This window comes from Oryzias latipes, chromosome 18 (assembly GCF_002234675.1).
Source record: "Oryzias latipes chromosome 18, ASM223467v1".
NCBI classification, from domain to species: Eukaryota; Metazoa; Chordata; class Actinopteri; order Beloniformes; family Adrianichthyidae; genus Oryzias; species Oryzias latipes.
Window position 1 is genome coordinate 5,426,104 of NC_019876.2, and position 25,865 is coordinate 5,451,968.

The following is a 25,865-nucleotide window of genomic DNA, read 5'->3' on the forward strand; positions in this document are numbered from 1 at the left end:
GATCAGACCCAGGCTATAAGTCAACTTTAATCCACCTCCACAAAGTGTCTGGAGAGCAGTTCATTGGAAAGGCGGCCCTGGCCTCATGGGGGAGAAGAAAAAAAAGATTTCAATTATGCACACGTGCGAGCTCATGTGACTGGCCGGATATCCTTGAGTCCGCCGCTGGCCCCTGAACTCTGAACACACACTCTACATAACCTCCGGGGTCAATTATCATAGGAGGAGATTGAGCATGAAATGAGCTAATTCTATTTACATGGCCTGAACCTGAGCGGCCCCAAATACTCAAAACGCACAGGTAGGTCTGACCGACACAAATGCTGCTGCCTTCAACTTCCAGACCAGACAACTGGCAACGATTAGCCTGAGGCACAAGAGAGGTGGCAAAGAAACAAAAGACCAAAAGGGAAAGTAGAACGAAATCCATCACCGTTAGGAGAGTATCTACTATTATGGAGCAGGCACATTTGACTGCAGCTTCCTAATGATGGAAGCAGGTTCAGTTGGAAACTCAAAACAGTAAGTCACAAACACCATTTCACAAGTCCTGGAAGGGATTGGACAGACTGTGTAATGCATTCCCAATTCATCCAGAAAGCTGTCAGTCAAACAAACAACCAGTAAGGGCAGCCAGAAGTCGAGAGGTGGAAAAAAAGAACCCCAACTCTGGCACATGACATGATGTCGATGCTTCTCCATTTAAATCTGTAACAGGGGAATAGGAGAGTGACGGAAAAGTGTTGGTGAATCCAAAAAGCTGCAGGTGGCTTTGTTGATTCACAGCCTGAAGACAACTGAGTGGGAATCCTCTTATTGTGGGAAGAATCTTGTCTGGACAAAGACTTTGGTGCAACCATTTCTTCATTACTGTTGCATTCAAACACTAAAAACAAGACACCACTCCTAAGTAGGAACGGGTACCCAAAACTAGCAACATATACGGTACTTCTGGTGCCGTATAAAAACAGATTTCAGTGCTTTATTTCAGACATATCAATCACTGCTATTCTATTCAGTCTTGTATTTCTATGCCAATCATTTAACCTTTCCAGTGATTGTGGGTGGGCTTACATAGGAATGGAGGGGGGGGGGGGGGGGGGGGGGGCTTCAGTCAAACCACCAAAGGTGGAATAAGCAAAAGTTTTCTGTACTTCACAGCAAAGAATGCCACTTCAGCGACCTAATTTACGTAGTTAAATCTCGCGTAAATCTCGACCATTCCATGTATGTCTAACAAACTTTTCACGCATGTTCCAATGATGTATAACTTTTATATCAAATATATGGTGCACATATCACGTTAAAATTACGCAATTGGCACATGAATCACTAATGAATTGAATGTAAACAGCGCAATAATGATGCACGGTTCATGTTCCATGTTGATTTACGTGTTCTTTGTGTGGTTTATTCGTTCTTCTCTAAAGTGGTTCATTTGTGACCACAACTTTTCTCATTTTTTCCACTTATTATTCACGTATGACTAATTATCATCCATAAAATAAACGCCAAATGGACGTAGTGGCTGTGTGACACAGCCTTTAGGTACAATGAACTACAACAACTCAGTGGCTTCCGGTTGATCAGGTGAGAAAAACAAACCAGAACACGGACAGCAGTCCTAGTTTCTTCTCTAGGGTGGAAAAAAGGCTCGACCCGTAGAGGCCATCATTTATTCCTTATCACTTTTGTTTGTTTATAAATGTGTAAGTAGAGATTTAAAGTCAAGGTTTGGTTAAAAAGGTTAGTGGTAAACGTCACTCTGTTGCCACAACAATGCACATACTTACCGGTAGCGTAGCATGATCTATTGCTGTTCCCTATGATAAGAGAAATAAATCAGGACATTTACTGCATGCCCTTACATCCAAAGTCCCGTGTTAATAATAATCAATAATGAGTGAAGAGGAAATAATGGCTGTCTGGAAATAACTTTCTTTATTGAAACCACATTGGCAGTTTCTTCCACTCCATCATGCAAACTCTTGAGATGAAATCGGCTCTATCTGCCTCTTCTTATGATGCGATGGAGAAATAGAGAAATCATCAGCGCTGAGAAGGAGAAGCTAAAACTTCTTAGATCATCAAAAAAAAATCAATAAACAAAGGAAGAACTGGAGGCTTGAACGGTCTTAAATGTCTCTTCTGTTCTGCTCTGTAGACCCCTTTCCTCTGGAAACCTTTTTTTTTTTTATTCTACCACACATTCTTGCATTTATTTCCCCAAAAACGTTTGTTAGCAGACAAAGCAACATAGCATCCATCTTTTTCGCCTTTTTTGCTTTTGAAATAAACTGTACTCCCTTAAGATGAGGAACATGGATGTGTTTAGGTTTTATTACAAAGCTAATCATGTGAGTTCTCTTGGTTTTTCTATCAAGAAGATGTGATGATTGTGGAGTTTAGTCTGTTTATGTTTATTTATCAAACATTGACACTAATCCTGTTTGTCTGCATTTTACTACCAGTTCCTGACAGAAGACCATGTACGTCTTCGTTTTCCTCGTCTTTGCTGTACAGCTGGATAGCTCTGATATTGCTCGCCATTTTTGTTGCACCGCTAATACTAGCTTGGGGTTGTGAGGGACTGTAAGCTAGCGGGACAGAGTGTAAACAAAGGGATGATAGTAGTTAAGTAACAACAGCCCCGCCCACAACTCAGAAGTGAATTGCTAATCAACTCTGACTGCTCTGCAGAAATTATGTTCTATTATAACAACAGGTTTATTTATTCATTTGTATTTTGGCTAAAGACTACATAATCCTAACTAAAAGACCACTGGAAACATTACAAAAAACAGATCAAAAGATGATCGGAGAGGAAGCTTAAGAAAAGCTTTAAAACAATTGAGGCAATGACGCTGCTGCAGGTTTTAGCACTACACTTAGTATTTATTTAGATCTTTGTTCGTCTTTTCATACTTTTTTTTTTTTAAGTTACAGTATGAAAAATAACAGTACTTCTATTCTAACCCCACCAGCAGCGAGTTCACCTCACTTATGCACCTTTAATTTCTCGGGTCATACCACCCAGTATTTTAGATCCATAGCATCTGATCTACTTAGGAGGCCCGCGCTGCGAGTTAAAGTGTGTGTGACGAGGTCATGTCCGGGGCTTGTGGGGGTGAAGGAAAAGCTTCTTAGAAGCGCTGGAAAACACTTAGATCAACTACTGTATGTGTGTGGCCTTATGGCCTTGTGACCCGCCGGCTCTAAATCTTCTTACAGCAGACCTGCGTGTGTCTTTGTATGCAAGAGTTTTAATGAATCCCTGCGTGGTCTCTAACAAATAACATAAGAAAAAGACCACAAATAGATATGTTTCTAGGAAGGCAAAAAGGAAAACAAAAATTTAAATACAAGGCTCCATTGACTTCTATTCATTGAACAAGATACGAACAATAATAAAAATATTGATAATGATAGTAGCTATAAAAAAAGTGGTCGCTCAGAATATCGCAGGGCATCGTTTACAGTCTCGTAGATTTTTTATAGTGCAATTTTGCATGTGTTTTTTTACAGTGCTTTGTGTTTGATTGGCTGCAGACCACTGTCTCCTGTACAGAGTTTGCTAAATCTACTATAGCGGCCACGGTACAGCGGTAGAGCGGTCCACCTCTGATTGTAATTTTGCGGGTTCAGTTCCTGTCGAAGTGTCCTTGGGCGCCAGTGGAGCCACCATCAGTGCATGAATGGGACTGTGACTGTAATGTCCCAATTATGCACCATTAATCATTTTCATAGCCATAATGCTCTATATTATTGCACTGGCCTAAAATTTGATCGCAAACAGATCTTTGTTTTCATTTTATATTACTGGCCTTAACTTTCTACAAAGGTTAAAACTTTGAGAGTTGTTCAGGTCTGTCTGAGAAAAGTCTATTTAGGATTAATGAGGGGTTTTACAGCCTTAAAACACCTGGGATTATTGTTTAAAAAAAGTGAACTACTTTGCAAATTTCATTTATCGCAGTTATTTTTTGAACATAACTCAATAATGAAACTATAAAATGTAGCATATTTTTATATTGTTTAGTTAAAAAATAACCTTTAATGTTCTTTTACGTCACTTTTAAGTTTTTAACTTCCCAGTCATTGTGGGATCAGCAGATGGAACAATTTCTTCAGGACAATTAAAGAATCTATTCATCTATTCATCCATCCATACATCCGTCCGTCCGTTCAGCCAGCCAGCAACAAATGAGGGGGCCCAGGTCTTTACGAATATCATGCATGTATTACGAAAAACGGAAGTGTTATATGTGAAAAATGCACAAAGTGTACGTAGTGGCTGTGTGACACGGCCTAAGGAAATAGAAAGGGAAAAAGAAAAAGTTTAGCAGGAAAAAGGGGAAATTATAGTTTTAAGAAAAAAAGAAAAGAAAAGCAGAAAGTCTAATTATGTTGAGATTTTTAGAAAATGCTCCAGACAAATTCAATGGCAGTCAAGAGTACAAAGCATATGCAAATCCCATCATCTTTATTTTAAGTAAATAAATAAGAATACGCAGTGATGGTGTCTGTTTCATGTCATTTCTTAGTTACTAAAAGGCTTTTTGTAAAAGAAAAGAAAGAAAACGATAGTTATAATTTGCTATTATGACATTATTTAAGAGAAATAAAACGTGACTCCGGACTTCAGTTGGCATCAGCTAGCGCCTTTGATGCTAATAGCGTCTGAAATTATGTACAGGATTTGTTTCCGCTGGAAAACGTGCTGCGGAAAGAGCTGTGCAGCAGCGTCCAGGCAGGGCGGAGGAGCATTACAGAGCCGCTTTAGCGTCAATAGCCTGATCCTGCGTGTAATCCGGTGCTGCTGACCTGACCGGCTCACCCCTTAATGAGCTTAGCGGGCCTCTTGTTAGCGATCCGAGCCGTAACAAGCCCACACTAACAAACTAAAGCAGATTGTCCGGCCCTGTGATGTGCCATGCTGACAAGATGGTTTGGAATCTTTCATCTTCCGTTGCTTCCTGTGTGCGTGTGTGTTTGTACTAACAGGCAAGTTGGTGAAGACACTGAAGGTGCTGTTCAGAAAAGCAATCAGGTCGATCAGGTAGTCGCTGGCGCTCAGACTCCCGCCCGCAGGGGGCGAGGCCATCCAGTCGTAGTCGGCCAGCTGCAGGAACTGGTCGATCTTGGTGTTGAGGTTGGTATAGATCTCCGCCTCTGCTGCATGGCGAGCGTCCTGAAAAGGTTTGAAGATCTTGCTTTAAACCCAACAGACTTTGGCGTGTTTGGGAAAACAAAGCAACAAAATAAAGGCAAATGAAAGGAAAAACTAAATAAATAGAATGCAGGAAAATGTGTATTCAAAAAAACTGTTAAAGAGGCACCAAGGACGAGGAAGATCCACCTTAAAGGTTGAGGTGCCGTACAGCTTGGTTGCGTTGACCGTGTCCGGAGGAACGTTGGTGATGTTTGATATAAACTCCTCCAGAAAGTGGCAGCTCTGCTCCAGGTGGGTGGTGTTGATGATCACCTGCACCAACTACAACAACATTGCAAACACAATTTAAACATCTGCCAATACCGAGACCCGATTCGATACTTGAGAACATTCAAAACATCAAAATATTTCGGTCTTCACCTGCTGGGACTGTGCGATCGATGGTGGAGGATTTTAAAACTCTAGTTGTGTCCAAATTCCCACCCTAACCCCTAGCTCCTAAAAAACTATATAGTGCAGCACCCTGAATTTTAAAAGCAATTTGGAAACTATGCTAACTACTTTTTTTTTTGTTTAACAGCAGATATGACATCATCGATTTCACAAAGTGAAAATCTAATTAATATGAGCGTCTGGCGACGATTAGTTATGAATCCAGTGAGTTTTGAAGATTTATTAAAAAAATACATTTGAATACATTTTTTTGGCAAAAATTGATCCAATGCAATGCATTGTGGTCTATATTCGCGATCTAGTGACCAGCACACTGGTTTTTCGCAGAGACTTCTGGGAAATTTCTAGGAATTGTAGATTTGGACAGCACTACAAAATGGTGAACTGACTGTATAGGGGGGTTAGGGTTAGAATTTGGACATAGCCACCGGTGACAATGGTATAAGTGTGATAATGTCCTTTGAGGTGTCCATTATCAGATGGACGCTGCGCAACCGTCCCACGCTTTCTGGCGAATGTTTCATGCTCCGCAGTCCCTTAATTTCTAACAATGGACACACAGGAGGGTTTTCCCATTATATAATTTATTGTTTTAAATGGTTGTGTTTCCATCACATACATCCATCACACGCATAACTTCATTGAAACTCTACAAATGTCGAAAAAACACAATTTCACAATGACACTGTTTCCATTAAATCCTAATTATATGAATCCACGCGATAAAGTCATTCGAGAACACGGTGAAGGATGTGAACAATACTTTGATTGAAAGCAGATCCATTCACATCTCTGCCACAGCACTAGCGCTCATCATCATCTATCAAAGGAGACGTTGGCGTCTTCTTCTGGCCGTGGAGCGGCGAGCTCCTGACACGTGGGAGTGGCTATGGATAAAGCCATTTTGGGAAATGGTGGTTGGTGGTTTCGCAGAGGAGCTGATGGCGCCCACTGTGCAGCGCCAAAGGCAGCCAGTTCTGCCAAGAGGCGCATCGCCATCCGGTTATTGGGTATTTGACTCATTTAAGTGTTTCCATGGCAAAATATGTCAAATGCCTCAAAACCACCTCCTCCCAAGTGCAAAAAGTTCAAATTTATTCCCGCAAATCCAATTTACGCAATTTCATAGTCAATGAAAAAGCAGCTAGTGGCACAATTATGCTTTTTTAATTTTTAAAAAAAACTTTTTTTTTAATAAACGACTGCTATACCCAGCGATGAGCACTTTTTAAATGTCGTTGTACACGTGACAATGCAAGGCTGAGGTAGACATTTGCAGTACCTCTGCCAGCCCGACATTCTTCTTCTTTATGGCGTACTGCAGGCAGTTGCTGAGGGTTCGGGTCAACAGCAGATTTGTGGACTTGCGGATCATATCGTCCACCTCCGTGGAGCTGCGGAAGAAACGGAGAGGAGAGCAGCAGATGAGCCTCAGCGCCAGAACAAACAGTTTAAGTCCATTTCTCAGTCTGAGAATTCCTCCGTTTGGAAAAAGCCTAAATGTCAGCCAACAACACAAACATTATGAGGCCTCAGACTCATTAAAGGTTGAACACCGTTTTAAATCTCCTATTAAAAAGTGCAGCTTTAAGCTCAAACCCGATCGGGGCCTTACATAAGGGAGTACGCTGCTTATGAAAACAGAGAGGGCAAAGAAAATACCGTCCACATATCATCCATGCTTCTCGTGCTTTACGCAGTCATTAAATTACCAAGTGGGCGCAGCCGAGAAAACGCTGACAGGAGCTAGGGTTTCCTGTTAAAACAAAGGCCCATGGCAGAAAATCAGAGGCACTTAACAGAACTTCTGACATCCTATCGATTTTGTTATGTTTGAAATGATGTTTGGTGAAGAAACTCAGACAAATTACTGCACAATGTCGGCCGTCCGCTGAGGTTTTTCATGGCGGCGCGTTCCTCTGGCAGCGCATCGCCTCCTGGTTAATAACAGGTTACTGGAAGTGTCAGGCGGCATGCAGAAGTCGCACCGGCTCCAGGCGCCGCTGCACTCCGACCCAGGACAAATGTTCACACACATAACCGCGCAAATGCTTGGCGCGCGGGACAGATAAGTCAGGAGGACGGAGGAGGAGGCTGGAGGAGGTCAAGGGAAAGAAAACCATCCCGTTCTCTTGCTGGGAGATGATGAACAACCTGTGTTTGTGTGCTTTTTCAGGCTCCAATTCCAGAGGCCTGCGGAGAACTTGCAAATTCCGAGCAAATCCCCCCAAAAAAAAAAAAAAAAAAACCTGATGAATTCTGAAAACATTCCAACAATTCGGAGCAGAAAATGTGGAAAGAAAAATAAATAAAAACCCTGGAGCGGCGCGATTGCTGAGTGGACAGAAAAAGGAGGTAAAGAAGTCAACGCCTGACAGTGAACCCTGCGAGCGCGCTCTCATGCACAAATATAGACGCACCGCAGAGCTGCGATCCAGTTTCATGGTAATTGAGCCACCATCAGTCACAATAAACGCCCGCGCTGTCAAAAGGAAGCCAGACGGCTTCAAGAGCTAAGAATGGATGGAAACATGCAGAAGAAAACAAAGCGGCGCATTAAAGGAATCTCCATCGCCTAGAAGAAGGTTGTCCTGAAGGCCTGGATGAACCAGAACCTTCATCCTCAAGCTACCAGTGGAAACTTTACAGCGTGTCCTGCTGTAAAAGCTCTTCATCCATGACTGAACGTTTTCCACGTCATCGGTTTCTATTAACCCAGATTACGTGTGTCAAATCGTATTTCGGGCTCCCGCGCTGAGAATGCTCGCATCCACGCATCACTCTTAAAGTTTCTGAGTCCGGTCGCAGGCCCTCCGCCCAAAACGGGCGGTCAATGAGCGACCGAACGAAGGCTGAATTTCTTGGCTGCTATTTCGCGACAACACTGAAGTTGAGCAAATCATGACTCGGATTTGGTAGTGATGTGTGGGTAGTGTCCTTTTCAAAACATGAAAGTACCAACCGTTGGAAACATGAGCATGAAGGAGGCCGGAATCCTATGACACAAAGGATCTTCATATGTCAGAAACATTTCAGATCAAGGCTCTTTCCATTATAGGTGGCGGAAAAGCGCTAGTAAACAAAAAAAAAAGAGGAAGAAAAAGCCCCTCCGTGCCGCTACCTGCTTGTCCACTGTAGGAACATCACTGGGTGGATGCATTTACACATGACCAGTGTGTAGGTACCTCTAAACAGGCATTCTCCAGGATATGGACTGTCGCTACCCGATACTAGAACATGTACCTGCTGTTGGAAGAGGCTGAGTACGAAATATTAAAGCGTTGCAAATCTGGATAATCTTTTTCCAAGCTTTTTCTTTCACAGCTCTACTCTGACAATGTAAAAGACGAACTGCAATCATTCATTTTTCCTCCATGATCAATTTTCAAACGGTTGGCACTTTCATTAATTCCATCAATACGTCAGTACCAAATCTGAGTCCATGACTAGTCAAGGTTCAATGGACACGGATTTTGAACGAAAAAACAATCTTAAAAAACGTGCACAGTTGCACGTGAAAGCGAGAATTTTGAATGTGGAAACCTGCCTGTTTACATAGTGGTCACTTGAACGTGCATTTCCAACGGCGGTGTGAACGTAGCTTCAGAGCTCTTAAGTGGTTTCTTTGCATGAAGGGATCTTGGTACAAGTGAGTCTTTTTTTATCACTTTCATCTTTTCTGAAAGGACCCAACGGCGTTGTTGATCGATGCAATTCCTCTCAGTCTGACCTTCATCCAACATCTTTAGGTGACATTCTCACCAACTATTCAAAAGATATTTTATTTTGAAACTACCCCATTGGGTCAATTTCCTGTCTGATAAATCTGGTCCATTCCTTTGAAAGGATCACCAACATCTTATCAGATTGGAGCTCAAGGGGTTAACTTAAACTAGAATCACTTTTCAACAACATTAACATTCAAACACAAGCTGAGCAGAAAACATAACTGTTAGGTCAAAACAAAAACTATTGGTAAACAACAATTTGGTGTTGATTTTTGCCTCAAAACTAATCTAGCGATTGTATTTTCAGTGGTGAGTCACATTTCAGATGTGGACTTCAAGAGCCAACGTGTTATTCTGAAACCTCATATTTGTTTTTTTCTCACTTCTTAATAGTATTTTTTTCCTCACTTTGTTTTCTTTTGAGTAAAAAAAAAGGAAACTAAGCTCCTGAAGCTGAGACTTCTGCCTAGAACTGGAGAACCAGCTGCCTGATGATAAGCATTAACCCGTCTTAAACCGTGGTCATGACCGCACAGCGTTGGATACCGGACCCAAATCAAATGAAATTAAAGAAATCTGTAAATATTCCAAATGTCTTTCAAAAGTTTTTTTTTGTGTGTCAAATGCACAAACTGGAAAGAAAGTTGAACTGTTTGTTGTGCTGCATACATGCATTTATGGATAAAGGCTCAACAACAAATATTTATCATTCATCTTCCAGATTCCCTGTTTAAGAAAAAACCCTTCAAACCATCCCTGGTTTGGCTCACAGGAAAACCAACGTTCTCTTAGATCAGATCTTTGTCTCAATCTCAGATCTGTCAGCGGCAAACCCAAACCGTGTCAACAGCTCTGAACGCGTTCTGGCACAACAACTACGGCGTCCCGGTGGACACGCCACATCAGTCCGCTCATGAGCACGCCTGACAGTTTGCAATCCGACTCTGGATTCATGGACTGCGTGAAAACTGTTGACATTTTAATCCGCTGATACCTGGCTTTTCATTCCAGCCTTCACCTCAAACAGCCTGGATGATGCTTTTCCTCAGCGGCACCGCGTTCGTACTGGCCGTTCCGCCGCCGGTCGGGGCCAATTCTTCCCCGACGTTTCAGGACCGGCAACGCTCTGGCTTTGGGCCCAAGCCTCAAAGCTACAGGTTGATGATGTTCCCACAGATTTCCATGTCAGCATCACCTCGCCCCCGTTACGTCCACAACCATCAAGAGCTCAGCGGCCTTCATCACCGAAGCTCCTGCCAGAACTGCACTCAGCCCTCGGTTGAATCCGAAAATGATGCCTTTGCTACAGACAACAATGGTCCCCAGTCAGATGTGAAGTTCACATAGACGTAAAGATATTTTCTTTGGTCCAAATGTGATCTCTTAAACAACCGTTTTAAATAAACTTTGATTCCTCTTCCATTGCTGAGTGGACCACACACACCGAAAGAAGGATCTCTGTGAAGTAAAAAGACGTCCTGCCAAGAAAAATCTAATTTTCACGACAGAACAGAGAATATTCTTAAATCCGATACGCTTGTTTTGTCTACCCGGGCAGATAGCTGCTGCAACAGCTCACTGCTGCTCAATGCCTAAAAAGAACAGCAGGAGATTTGTGGACAGAAACGCTAAACTGTGCTGTCCTGCTGACAGAGGAAGCTGGTCGTACGTTGGCATCACCTTTGGAAGTATGGAAGCTTCTGCGTTTTCTGTTTTTTTGGGTTGTTTTTATTGATTACTGTATTGGTGTCACAGAATCTTAAAAGCAGCAACCAGAACCCCACTGTATTCAAGTAAAGCCAATCTATTTGACAAAGTTTTTATAATATCTCTTGACGTATTTAATCGTATTTTTATTTTCACTTTTTTATTTATAGGGTGTATTTCTGTGTGTTAGGTACAGGAAAACCGTATTTCTCCTGATGGGGAGTAATAAAGTACTATCTCGAGGAGTTCCACTTACTGCTAATTTAGTAGGGATCCTGTGCAAAATTGTTCAGTTAAAATAAACAAAATTATTAATTGTTTTATTATTAATTGTAATTGCTGGAGATAACACACGGTCTATGAATTACCATATATGCAATTGCCGTTTATTTGCCTTCAGTGGCCCCGGCGTTCTTTATAAAAATTTGGCAGCTAGGCCGGCCTTTGTAAGAGACGGGCCTCTATTGGAGACCCGGCGTTCGGCGTTTACTCCATCAGAGACTGAATTGTGACGGCTAACGGAGAAGAGCTGCTTTCCTAAGTGGATGGCTGAGTGTAGGACTGCCACGCAAGAAACCAAGGTTCAACTCACCGGGGGGGGTCAATGAGTTACGCTACTGCCCAACTATGTAGCCACAACTCTGGGTCCCCCTGTGCCGGTCATTGTGTCAGGTAAGTCTAAAAGTTTCAGCTAAACCACCTGTGCGAGTCAGTGAAACCTGCTTCGCTGGGACGACCCCTGACAGGATGTGCCGAAAGGTGAACAACAACAAAAGTGTTGCATAACGGCCCAAACGCACTTCTCTCAGCGCCACAATCTGTTGGTTTACCTGCATTGCATAAACACTTCACTACATATCAGTGTAAAGCTACTTTTCTCCCCTTAAGAATCTGCCGGAATCGTGTCAACAGCGTAAACGGTAGTGGAGTTACAGTAGCTCAAAGAGCGTCAACGCTGGAGCTACAGCTCTGATGTTAAAGGGTTAAAGAACCCATGCAGGTCAGAGGTCAAGGGGCACTCATAGCCACAACCTAAGTCAACCGTCCAGCCTGCTTCCGTACTTGGGCGTTTGAAGTCGGCACTGCGACAGGGGTAACCAGATCAAGCGGGTTGAGTAGAAGAGCCATTACTGTGATTAAAAGCAGTGATTGTTACGGTCTGACATCCAAAAAGACCAGACGGGAACTTTGAGACCTGCTGAACCTTATCGGGTCCGGTTGGTTCTGCAGTGGGGAGTTTTATTTCCACTAAAGAGAATCAATATTGTTTTCTGTGGTGGTCTAGAGCTCCGTGTTCTTATTTAACGACTCCACTTCACTAGAGGGTGGGGAGAAATGTAAAAACAAGCGTGGTCTTTTTCTACGGGCAGTTTTTTTTTTTTTTTTGTCGTTATACCAGTTTGATTAATGCTGTTGACTTTTTCCAATCAACCCCCCCCCCTCCCCGATCTCCCTTTCTTCCTCCGGTCATGGATCAATGGTTCCTCCCACATTCTCAGCCCCCACAAGGGAATTAACACACATGTACAAATAAATGCACCTATAAACAGAAATACAGATACATTTACAAATGTGCAAACAAGAGTGCCCACAAAAGCATGTGAACACTAAAGAGGCCACAAAACTTCAAGGAGCACAGCAATAAATTAAAAAAATACATAAATAAAGAGCAGGAGTTCTGTGTCTGGATTGCGTTATTCCACAGAAATGTCTTTAGTGTGGGTAAATATGTGTGTTACTTTACAGAGTATGTTCTTCTTGGGACTTTTTAAGTTTATTTGCTACATTTCTTGCATGCATTGTGTCTTCAGCTAAGTTGTAGCTTTGTTGGATTGTTACCGACAGCGGAAGTTGTGTCTCACATGCCCCGCAAGCACACGCGTGGGAAGGTTACCGCCTAACCTCTGCACAGGATGGACCACAAACTGGATTTGATTGCAGAGTTTTCGGAGTGCATGATGCGAGACAGATGCCTTAACATGGAACCAAGGAGCTTCCTCCTCACTCTTGGATGCTAACGAAAGCGGCACATATATAAACACGGAAAGCTCTGGAGCATTTCACGCTATTCTTCGCAGACACTTTTGTTCATCTCTGCTCCGTGGGATCCATGATAAAGTGCAGCGCCACACAAAGATGAGTCAAAATACAGTGAATCAAACTGACTATATTACTGTGAGTGCAATAAAACCTCCCAACCAAAGACTATGAATATATATATATGTATAAAGAGACAAACGGCCTTAAATCGTCCTGCCCATGGCTGTGCATCGTCTACAGCAGCAGCAGCTAAAATATTGAACAATATTTGATCTGTTCGTTGTCTGGGACCATCACATTGTGATAGTCCATAGCAACCATTTCATTTTTGTCATATCTGAGGTTGATGAACACGTGTGGAGGTTTTCCCATATCTGTGTCAAAGTAAAGCCTCCAGTTTTTCTAAGCAGCTGATGCTTACATTAAAAAAAAAGAGGCCGTTGTTACTATGACGACGTTCAACTGGAGCCATGATACCTTTATGTGGGAGGTACCATTGATCCATGACCGGAGGAAGAAATAAGATAAATGAGGGTTTCATGTCCAACCCAATAACCACCAACTCATGACGGTGGCAATTCGGTGAAGCCAGCTTTAAAAAGGTAGAGGGCCGCAACTAAAGATGAAGCTGACTGATGTCAGCAGAATTTATTTACAAGAAGAGGTTTGAGAACTCTTGAAGATTTAAAAAAATATGTATGTCCTCAGTGGTGATTTTGACTTGAGATGACATCATCAAAGCAATCATATTTCTGGTGAAGCCCTTCGTTTTCTTTTATCCTGCATATCTTTTTATTAAGTCAACTAAAAAAAAAATAATTCTTTTATTTATTAAAAATGGGTCTAAGTAATTAAAGAAAAACCTTAATTTGAAAAGAAAAACATAAAAATTCACACAAAACACATGTAGGTATAAAAAAAATGTCTTTGGAGACAAAAGAAAAGGGTTTGATGCGAACACCCATTAGGGGGTTTATACAGAATGATGCACATTCAGCAGCTGGACGGCTTAGTTGGTTGTGTGTAGGACTGCTTTACGCTATGCAGCCACAAGGGGGCCAAAGTCTGGGCTTCCCTGTGGCTGTCCCCAGCCTGGATATAATAGTGTTGGGTCAGGAAGGGCATCCAGTCCAAAAATCTTTGCCAATCCACCTGTGCAAATTAGTGAAAGCTGATGTGACGACGAATGCACATTTGTCATAAACCAATAAGAGTCAAGAACCAAAAGAAAAGGAGCGTTTTAAACAAAATACTTCTGTTAGTGTCCATTTTGGTGAGAAAACCTTTTCAAGTTGTCAATATTTATGTAAATTATTAGTTGAACTGAATTGATGTGAAAAGGCCCAAATATTTTTGATTTTTGAACAATTTAGTCTAGACACTTTAATATTTAGGGGAAACTAACCAAAACCATTAATCCAAATTCAAAAATGGTGTTGGATCTAACCCATCTCTTGTGGTGGGGCTATCATAGTCGGGTCACGATCCGACCGTGTGATGAGAATAAGAGAAGCTTTCGGTTTTAATGAAGAAGCCAGCTGATCGGGCTAGGTTTAAACTCCACCGTGTGTTGAGGTTTGTTTAAACCTGTCAGCGGCATCATGGGTAAAAACAAACCACCTACGGCTTTGACGAGTACCTGAGATGCAGATCCTCAGAGTACTTCAGGCAGGCATAGATGAACTCCTTCAGCTGAGAGTAGACTTTTGGCACAAACTCGGAGAAGGGAAGCTTTTTAGGGAAGGGAAGCTGGCGAACACAGAAGATAAAACACAGAGTTCCATAAGGTTTTGCCAAATATTTCACTTTATCAGCATCTCTAACCTTTATCATTCACTAAAATGAAAGGATGTGAAATGTTTAAAAATAGCAAAAAGTTGTATTTTTATAACTCTGATGTTTCGTTTTCACCTTTTCCAGTTCAGGATCTTGCATGGGAAACAGGGAAGTGTAGTGGCGGTACTCCTCCTCTGTAGAGACTGGAATTGGACTGTAGTTGTCCTGATCCAACACCTGCCTGAAGACGGCAGATCACAGGTGAATCACTTCCTCCGTTCGTGGAAGACGTCAACGGGAGAAAGCTAAAAACAAACGTTTCCTCAGCTCCACCTCTCTCTTTCTGAAACACAAACATTAACCTCCAACCGTCCCATTGGGGGTCGTTCCAACGCTTCGGGTTTTCTTACCACCCTGCCTCCTTTCAACAACCCCCACGTCTGTTTGGCGCTCCGCAGATCGGACGTTCCAGCGTTCCATGGAGAGGAGGTGAACCGGAGAGGGATCGCTCCCCAACAATACATCACAACATTCCTGTGGCTTCCCGAGTGTGTGTGTGTGTGTGTGTTAACTCCAATAAGAAAAAGAGGAGGAAAGAGGGAGTGTGTGTTTGTTTGTCCGTTCTCACTGCCCCGCGTCCCTCTGGTATCATTGAACAGAGGCGAACAATGGCCTGTTGAGCCCAAACGCACACACAAAGCGTCTGAGGGTGCTGCCCATTCCGAAGGGTAAAGAATGTTCCGGACGTCGTTTGAAAACGTTTCCTCTCTTGATGCTCATAAAACTTCAAAACCACATTTCTCACATTCTGGTGTGACGAGAGTGTGCTGTGGTCGTGCAAACACTGCGTGACCTCCTGACCAAAGGCAGGTTTCCCGCATGACAACCCGAGCCGCTAAAACGGACGGCGGCCCGGATCGGTCGGTACCTGAAGGTGATGTTCCACCTCTTGAGCAGGATCTCTCCATACTGCTCCCTCATCTCCAGCAGCATGTCAAACAGCTGGGACACCGGGAATCCGTAACCCTGCAAATGCAGATCAAACACACGGGCTGAAGTTCACTTCCCAGAAGACGCCCGTCCAGTCCCAGTCAGGAGGGAAATACCAAACTTTTCAAAGTTGACCCTTAAACACTGGAGATTTCGCCGGTGGCGCCTAAATAATGCACGCTTTTTTTACTTTTCAACCGTTTACACAACTCCAATGCATCGGACGGAAAGTGTTTTGTATCGGCGCAAATCTACTTTTCTCAGCTCCTGAATCCATCAAAATTACGTTGGTTGCGTAAACGGTTGAGTTTTAGATCAGTTTTTATAAAACACCAACAAGAGGGACATTTTATTTTAGGCATTGAACAAGAAAGCAGATTTAAAATAAACATCCATAAGAAAAAATAAAAAAATTAAAAGACATGATTCCCACTGGATCATTCAACAACTGTGTTTTAGAAGTGTTCGATAGTTTTGGCGCCTGTGGAGCAGCGGTAGGGCGGTAGACCCATGATCGTAAGATTGCAGGTTCGATTCCCGCCTTGCACGCCCATGAGTGGAAGTGTCCTTGGGCAAGACATTGAACCCCACCTTGCCTCTGGTGGAAGGTTGGCGCCAGTGTTCTGCAGCGGAGCCGCCACCAGTGTGTGAATGTGTGTGTGACTGGGTGAATGGGACTGTGACTGTAAAGCGCTTTGGGTCTTCGAAAGAAGGTAGAAAGCGCTATATAAGTATACGCCATTTACCATTTAGCCCACGTTTATCAATAAATAATCAGCGACAACAAATTCTGCAAAGTAATTCCCCTACTTCTGATGATTTGTAGTTAATAATTACAGATGTACATGAATTGTATTTATTTTCTCAGATGGAGAACAACCATCTGGTTATGAAAAAACAATGAAAACAATTAAATGGACTGAGCAGTACAGTCCAGTCTGGTACGTTGAGCGTTTCTTTTATAAAACTGACATTAAGCCGGACCGAACAATCCCATCTTTGGGCCCCTCTTGGTTGTAGGTCCATAGAAAAATTGAACGGAATAGTTAGAGCAGAGCTACTCTTGAAACCCATTGATTGGCTGATAGTCATATCGACAAGCGAAAGCTCCAACAAAGCAGCTGTATTCCTCTTCGCTGACCGGAATCTTCTCTCAGACAACATTAAACGCTTTGTTTATATGAAGTACCAAAAGTCAAATGGAAAAAAAATGAGCTACTGGACGACCTCCATTGTTGTTGTTTTTGTCAGCGTCACCCCACAGGCACCGCGGCGATCCAACCTTAAGTGGAAACGCTTACTTGAGTTGCCTGGACCATTCTAAACCGGACCGTATCGGACCTGACCGTACCGCTCAGTGGAAATGAGACACAGATCTACCATCCTGTACGTTTTCCAGCAACCTCTACCCCTGTTAATTAGCTGGATTAAAAGGGCTCAGTTATTCAAAACCTAATTAAAAGAAAAGCTGGAAAACCAGCAGTAAAGGAACAATAGAAGGGTATCCAATCAACTAATTCTAACAGTATGTAAAATTAACAAACAAACCCTATTAATTATCTATTCATTTGACTTGGCTTCATGTCTTTGTTTCTCAGCAACAGTAACCAGTTCCGAAATTCAAAACCTTCATCTGATTTATGAAGCAATAAATGTTGGGCATCCCGTGTCTGAAACCCGATTTGAAAGTTTGGTTCAAAAAGGAAAAAGTCTGTCGAAAGAACGGAAAAACGCCATTCAATAGCAGCTCATCACTCCACGTGGAAGACTTGCGGCGTCGGACCTCCCAAGCACAACCTCCATGTCTTCCATAAGTCTTATTCGTGTCCCCCCCCATCCGGTCAGCACATCCCCTCCATCTCTCCTCCATTCCTTCCTCATCCATCACACTCCATCCATTCAGGTTTGTTCATTTGTGCAGCACGGGATAAACACAGTCAGATCAGTTGAGGAACTCCCATCTTTAAAACGGTTCAGAAAGAAGCCCTTTCTTTGGAGACTTGCAGCCATCCACTTAAAAAAAACCAACTAAACTTCCTTTTAAGAAGATTCATGGCCACCTGGGGGTCACAAAGGACAGCTGAACTTAAAAACACCACAGCTTTGGGAGATTAGCGAGATATTGGGGGACGGAGAGGCTCTCGGTCGTAAATCACACACGTACCTGCAGCGTATCGGCAAACAGCACCATGAGGTTCTTCAGATCCAGCACCAGGTTAGGGTCATCACAGTACGACTAAACAAGCAGAGCAGAGAGTCAGGATGTTATGGGAACGTGGCTGTTCGTCTTTCCTAAATGTGTCATTCATCATACAGAGTGCGTCCTCAGGGCAGCAACAATCTTGGAGAGTGCCAGCTCCCAAAGCTCCTCCACATAGGCTCTGTTGACCAAACCCCGGGTGGTGTGAAGGACGTGATCCTCCACAACGAAGAAGCTGAAGGAGGAAGAGGAACACTAGGAGGTTAAGAACAGTAAAAGAAACTATGTTTAGATCTGCAAATGCAGTTTTGTTGACCTAAAATGAACTTGTTTTCTGAGGGACGGGCCCATTGACGCTAAGAGATGAGCAACTGGTGAAATAGATTATTTTATGGTCATGCCACCACCAAAAACTGGCAAATTGGTGGGAAGAATGAGTCTTTTACTTCCTGGTAAACATCCAGTAAGGGTAATCTAGAGCTGAAGATTCAATCGTCACCTGACAGTCTTATTATTTAAATATATCCATGACTTATATGGATATATGAGTTATATGTATTATCATACATAAAGAAAAATAAGTTCCATACATTAGTACCATGAAACCTAACCCAAGATGGTAAATATGTCTTGTTTGATAAGTTAAATCATTTTACAAAGAATTTAATAGAGAAAATGGAGAAAAGGTTTAATGGCTGCTACTTTAGCTGGACGTGGGAGGGGCCGAGTCACAGGCTGCAATCTGTTAGCTGAAAAGCCGTAAAAATAAATGAATAAATATTAAAAAAACGTGATACAAACTGGATTATTCAGCAACTGTGTTTTAGAAGTATTCAAAAGCTGTCCCGGTTATTGAAGGAGCTTTAAAAATAACCCGTGACAGAAAAAAATCTGCGACGTAGTCACTACTTTTGATGTCTTGCAGCTAATAATTGTAGATGTTCTAAGGCTTTAAAACCTCTCACTACAAACTTTATACACTTTTTTCAGACATACATGAACATTTTTATAGTTTTTTTTCTCTCATTTAAATCAAAGTTGAAAAAATAATTCCAGTATGACCGCGATCAAAGATGTATGAAGATCTGGCAAACTGAACGCATTCGGTAAAGGAGACACAACAGGGCGGAGATTGATTGCCAAATCTATGGCTAAAAAGGACGCAGAACGCAATGTGCTTTGAACCAAAAGAAAAAAAAAAGGCATGCAAAACAGTACAAAAGAAATCTGCGAAACAGCGAGTCAGCGAAAGGTAAGAAACTATACTGCTGAAAACATCCTGGTGACTAGCAGGGCCTAAGAGAAGGATAACGGCTGAAATACTCAAAAATAAAAGCGGATATTAGCTAATTGTGCAACAATAGTAAGAAAAATATTTAGTGGCATCCTTTGTAAAATTCAATAAATGGCAATTCCTGACCATGTAAAAACTTGTAGTTCCTTTGATGATCAAAAAGCAACTCCTTGGTTAACACAAAAAAAAAAAAATCAGGCAAATTAAAGATGTTCTAAATTTCATTGCTTAGATCATTTTGTGTGGCTACAATAAATGTTTTCACCACTAACTGCTATTGTGAAATTGTTGTGCAGACTTTTACAAGCCAAGTGTGCATACTCTATTAAGGCCTTCCACTGTTTTTTGGTTGCTTAAATTCAAATTTGTGCTTTAACTGATCCCTAGAGTAGTTCACACAGAAAACCTTAATCTGTTTTCACAAGTCTTTCATTAAAGACCCACCATGGTAAAAGTGGTGTTTTATCATGTTCTTGTGACACTTTTCAGAGGACATATATCAAAAGTTGAGCTAAAAAAAAAGTTGCTTGAAAAATATATTTGCTATGCAGAAAATGCACAGGAAAGGCCACAAGTTCCCTGATAGCAGCAAAGGGGGGCCAATTTCTGATAAACCACGGCTGATCTGCAGAAAACTAGCATATTTTTCAGACTATAAGTCACTCAGGAGAATAAGTCACTGCAGCCAAAAAACGCATAATAAAGAAAAAAGAATCACATACAAGTTGCATTTTGGGTAGATTTACTTAACTATATGGAAATGTGTAAATTGGAAAATCATAACAAAGGAACAGATAATATTTGGCCAAATCCAATTGGCGTCCCTTCCCTTCCCCTTTGGCTCCTCCCTACTGTTCCAATTGTACAAGTTTATATCTAACCCTTGTGCTGTCTTGTTGGGTCAAGATGACCCCACCCTTCCATTGACGTGTTCTTCCTACCATGACAAAGGTGGATAAAGGTGGAAAGATTTCATGTAATCCGTGGACACCAGTGAAGATCACAAATCATTGAAGAAAAAAGGTTCAGAGCACTGTCTAGTGGGTCTAGATGACCCAACTCCTAACATTAACGTGCCTAGGATAGCACAAGGGATACATGCTAGTATTGAGTATTAACTTTTTTTTTTTTACTTTTTAAAGTTATAAAGCCGATGTGTATTTTCTGGGCGCTGGCAGCTACCCAATAACGTAGGTAACTGGTGACGATTGATGACATCATCGAGCAGTAGTAACGTCCAGATTTAAAGACACTATTTTTTTTCCTCATATCTCTCTCTGCTTGGAGGGATAAATGTAGGTGTAAGGAAGCAAACCGGAATCTGACTGGAATTGAATGTATTCAGGCTTCACTACCGTAGCACATTGACGTTTATTTATTTGTTTAGAAACAGGTGCCGAAATGAAGGAGTTTTTGTAATTTCCTTTCCTTTTGCCATCCAAACACACAGTGGGGGATTTCCTTCATCTTCCCACATCATTTGACACGTCTCCTCAACAAATGTCAAAGAACTTGCAACGTTCAGATTTGCTGCATGTCTGCATGTAGATGAGACAGAATGCGCGTCTGTTCTGATCCAAATTCACAAAAACGGATGTGCATTACTTTCAGGTAGTGGTGGTTTCACAGTGATGTCACTTCTATTCATCATACTGTACAACTTTTAGAGAACTCTCATTTGAGTGGAGTACTCTTCACATCAGACTTGCTTCACTTCCAAAAGTTAGAAAAGGAAAAAAAACAAAAGGTTCTAGACTGTTTAATAAACACGAAGGGATGACGAGAAAAACTGTAAACATCCGCAAATCTGATACCCGTCGTAAATTACATTCCTCGGTTCAGATCTACAGTTCTTTTCATTTAAAGCAGTTTTTTTTCAATGAGAACTGAAACTTTAAAATGACAGCAAAAATACTTTTTATTCTAATCAAAGTTGTTCTCCGTCTGGAAAGAGTCAACCAGCAGCAGCAGCGTTTCCAGCAGCTAATCACAAGCATCACTAGCATAAAACAAAATATGTCTTTGTGTGGTTATTCATATCCCCACTCTTTTTTTTTTCTCTAAAGCTTTGTTTTGTTGAAAGCTGACAGCTTTCCAGAGGAGCTGCCATGAACCTCCAGCTGGAAAATCAACCAGGAGAGACGGCCAAGCCGGCAGCACACTCGTCCAGTCAGGCGTTAAAAGACGCCGGTGTCTGAGAACGTCGCCGCTCCCTTCCATCTCGAGCTGCGCTGCTTTCTTGAACCCGCGCCCGCGAGAATGGATCGGATTGCCCGGAAAGCGGCTTGGGTTGAAGTCCACTGACAGTACGTCTCACTCAATGCCATGCCCGCTGAGGCTGCAGAGACCACAAGGAGCCGCTCTGCGGTCGCTCGGTTTCCTCGTTGTCATCACAGAGGGGGAGGGCGGCTCACTTTTTAGATTGATCGGAAACATTTTTGAGCTTTTGCCCTTCAACTGTGAAAGCTTTAATTTTAATGAGAAACTGTGATCGTACAGTGGAATTAAAGCTGGATCCTTGGGAACTGTTGGTTTAAAATTAGAGAGTCGAAACGACAGTCGACAGATATTTGTCCTGAATGGAACAGAAACTCAGACTTATTAGTTTTATTGTGATTTTATTTCAAATCTGATACACATTTAAGAAAATATGTTAGACTAAATGGTCTTTAAATAATGTTTTTTTTAGATTTTCTTAGAAACTTGATTTTTCTTTGGTAAAATGGTAAATGGCGTGTACTTGTATAGCGGTTTGTTCCCTTCTTCAAAGGCCCATAGCGCTTTTCAGCAACAGTCCTATTCACCCACCGATGGCGGCAACCTTCCACCGGAGGCAAGGTGGGGTGAAAGAAATGATGGAGATCGGGTGAAAGAGGTCATGATGACTGTCACGACCCGCCCCCCACACCGGTTACCCGATCGGTACCTGCATGCGCGAAATGCGTCTGTTTCCGATAAAGCATTTTACGACACTTACAGGTCAGGGTGCCTGTTGAGATCTGAACATTAAAATTAAACTCTTTAAATGTTTACTATAGCGCCAAAGTTTATTTAAATGAGAGAAAAGTTGAAGATCAAGACTGCAGGATCTTTACAGCGCAGGTGCCAAGTCAGACTGCACGTTTGGGTCTATCTGATTTGTAATGTGAAAATGTTTTCTTCTTTTTCTGTTTTATTTGACAGCGGTTTACTACCAAGCGTACGAGGATCCCGCCACTTCCGCCACTTTATTAACTCTGTTAACACAGCCGCATTATTAATGGTTAATTTGCCTACAAAAGTGGCTCCAGTTGCCCCGGGGGCATCCCCTTCAGAGTAAAACACCTTTAGTTATCCTCTTTTTCCATTGCATTAATGATATATTAAAAAAAAAAAAAGACCAAACAGAGAAAATGACTCCAAGCCTTACGGCTTTAATTATTTCACGCATCGTTGAGATTTACATTATGTACAACTATATAGGATAGTACAGTCTGGCACTTAGGTGACAATTTTTGTAATTCAGTCGGGGGAAGTTTTCCACACACAAATCTGTGTGAACAAAGAGTTATCCATTGGTTAAACGGCTCAGACAGTCGCAGCAGAGGCAGAACTATTGGGAAATGCTACCTTTTCTTCATTTTCTGCTCCAGAACAGCTTCTGTTATTTGTGTTGCCTGCCTCTAATGTGGCGTACAATAGTGATAATGCTCTACAAAAAGGTTTGTGCATCAGAGGAGGAATCACAAAATAGTCGCCAAAAACGTTTTTCTATTTTTTTATATATACATATATTTAAGTTTACAATGTGTGCTTTTCAGTTTAAACTCATTTTAAATTTACAATCTGTTTTTTTCATTCACTGAAAGGTTCTGTAATATGACTTATTTAGGTGAAAGCTTAGCCAACTAGCATTCAATTTACTTGAAATTCTCCATAATTCATCTAAATACTGTCGCTTGTGCAAAGCTAGTGGTTTTCCATCCATCTATCCCTCTCCTCTGCATCTTCATCACTTACACCAACCACCCTCCTGTCCCTCTCTACATCCATAAACAGTCAGAAACTCTACGGCCACCTCTCCTAAACACTTTCATTCTTCTACAGGCATGTGGTCAGACTCAACCGCCTTTCCACTCTTCATCCTCTTTGATGTCTTCCTCACTTCAGCCTTCACAATCTTTGCTACGTTCCGCGCCACAACATCCATCTCTTCTCGGCTCTCTAAAGGCCGTGTCACGTAGCAAATATGTACATTTTGCACACAGATGAAAATTGGTCATGCGTGAATATACGTGGGAAAAGTGAGTTGTTTTTGCGTGGACCTCTCACAGATGTATCACAAATGGACCATCCAAAGTATAAACAAATTAAAACATCCACCATGCCTGTGTTCAACCAAAATGCGTAATTCTCAGCCATGTCAACAGCTCAAAACTGAATTCACGTAAAGATACTTTGGCTGAAAAACCTTGACAGACGTCTGCGCACATCGACGAATGACGAACGCAAGAAACACTCGTGAATTACGTGTATCACTAATGTATCACAAACGAATCATACATGGAGAATGGGCATGATGTACATAGTGGCTGTGTGACATGCCCTTAACATTTTCCTTAATCATCAGCTCCTCAAAGTTGTCCTTCCATCTTCCCATCACACTTGTGGAACCTGTCAACACATCTGTCCTTGTTTCCCCCAATCACCACTATCTCCCCAGTGGTGGTACCCTTTGAACACCTCATTCATCTTCTTCCACAGGTCCTCCTACTTGGGAGGCAAAACCGCTGACAACACTCAACATCGCACCTTTAACTTCCAACTTTTAAACTCTTCACCCTATCTGATGCTCTCTTCACTTCCAGGACATTCTTATCAAACTCCTCCTTCAGGACTTTTCCTCTTTCCTCCCACACCAGGATTAAAACATGAACTGGTAGGTTCCATTTGTGGCTGAATGATTGAGTTGGCTCTGAATGCCCTCCGTGACACAACACTCAGCTTGTAGTTGGACCTGGATTCCCTTATGGTTATGTTCAAAATATCAAGCACACACATTTCAAAAACAGCTGCTAATGCTGGTTTTACCACATTCAATGGGAGTTGGACTGAGCAAAGGCATTGACTGTTAATGAGGACTGGACTGAAGATATAGTCGCTCACCACTTTTTTGCCATTTCTTTGCAACATGAATGCCACCATGTTGGAGCCAGCGGTATCAGTGATCGATTCCGGAGCAGTCCAAGCCAACGTTTCTATGGCAAACACTCTCACTAGAAGGAGCTTGTTGGAAGCCCACACCCCTGCCACTCTGAAGTGGGCAAAATGGTCAAACATTTTGAACGTCGGACGTGGGGGACGGTAAGCACCGCCTACTTTTTATTAAGGCATCTGATTGGCCAGTTTAGAACTTGAAAAACTTGAAGAAGAAAAAACCGGGGGGGGGGGGGGGGGGGGGGAGAGATAAGGATTATTTGGAACACATTAAAAAAATGGTATCAGATCAAGAATGGTTATTCTGACAGCTATAAAGAGTGAGTAACGGCTGTTTATTTCTCTATAGAAGTCTATACATTTTGGCTTCTTGAAGCCAGTGGTCATAAACAGCCAATGTGTAAAATTGAGGGAATTGATCCTACTACTTCCAAAAACGTCATGCCTCCATGATCCGTTTTTATTGCTTTTTGGAGTTTTTTCTCTAGATGAGAACGACAGACAGGAAGGTGTCTTATCCCGTCTGCGATCGTATGTCCACCCAGGTATGTTTATCGAAGCGTCTGCTCCGTTCAGACAGACAGTAGAACAGCAGTAAATCCACCGTCGCGGCATCATCAATCAGCTGCGAGTGGGTGTGTAGGCTTAAGGCTCTTATTGAGATGGGAGGATAGAGGAGAGCAAAACCCGCAGGGACGGTGAGGGCTAGTGGACTGAAAAAGAGACGTCAAACTGTCAAGAGAAACTTAAAAGTAATAAAAGGAGGTGTTGCTGAAAGTCCTGTTCGTTCCCATTCAAGCTTTCTAACTCTAAGGGTGCCAAGTTACACACAGACTTCCAAAACACAGCGAGGAAAGATAGATGGAAGATGAAAAAGCAGAACAAGACTATGAAATGACCCATCAGGCATCAGGAAAGTTCTTGCTGCACTTTCTGAAAAACACCAGAAGTATCTTGAAACTGCTGTGATACATCAAGCAAGTATCAAGATGTTTCTTCACGGCTGAAAACGCAGAAGACGAGCAGACTTACCCAACAATCTGATTGAAGTACCGCCGGTATCCCTCCAAGGTCTCGTGCTACAAAAAGAAACAGATGAACTTAAGGGGGGGGGGGGTCTCTGGAAAAATGTGAGTGACTAGATGACATTCTCCAAATCTTGATGTGGATATGGACTTTGGAGAACTTTAGACTGGCCTAGACCTGTTCTGACTTAAGCAGGGAAACCTTTAGACAACTGCAGGATGGGAATCCTTGAATCCATCATTTGTACTCCACCAGGTGAGATCAGACATGGAGCTCCAGGTG

At 42.2% G+C, this 25,865-nt stretch overlaps 1 protein-coding gene across 6 annotated transcripts in view; it reads right to left on the reverse strand.

The window, feature by feature from the left end:
- LOC101175047 (exocyst complex component 6B) overlaps positions 1–25,865 on the reverse strand; it is a 109,793-nt gene that overhangs the window by 38,879 nt on the left and 45,049 nt on the right. For 4 of the 6 annotated variants that reach the window (XM_023948961.1, XM_023948956.1, XM_023948955.1 and 1 more), the window contains 10 exons: positions 25,590–25,636; positions 18,182–18,302; positions 18,032–18,103; positions 15,806–15,903; positions 15,013–15,118; positions 14,741–14,850; positions 6,909–7,020; positions 5,360–5,494; positions 5,003–5,191; positions 1,794–1,823 (listed from right to left, as the gene is read on the reverse strand). In XM_023948961.1, coding sequence (XP_023804729.1) covers positions 1,794–1,823; positions 5,003–5,191; positions 5,360–5,494; positions 6,909–7,020; positions 14,741–14,850; positions 15,013–15,118; positions 15,806–15,903; positions 18,032–18,103; positions 18,182–18,302; positions 25,590–25,636 — 1,020 coding nt within the window. The remainder of the gene's footprint in view (positions 1–1,793; positions 1,824–5,002; positions 5,192–5,359; positions 5,495–6,908; positions 7,021–14,740; positions 14,851–15,012; positions 15,119–15,805; positions 15,904–18,031; positions 18,104–18,181; positions 18,303–25,589; positions 25,637–25,865) is intronic. The other 2 variants (XM_023948958.1, XM_023948959.1) reach the window with 1 other exon arrangement.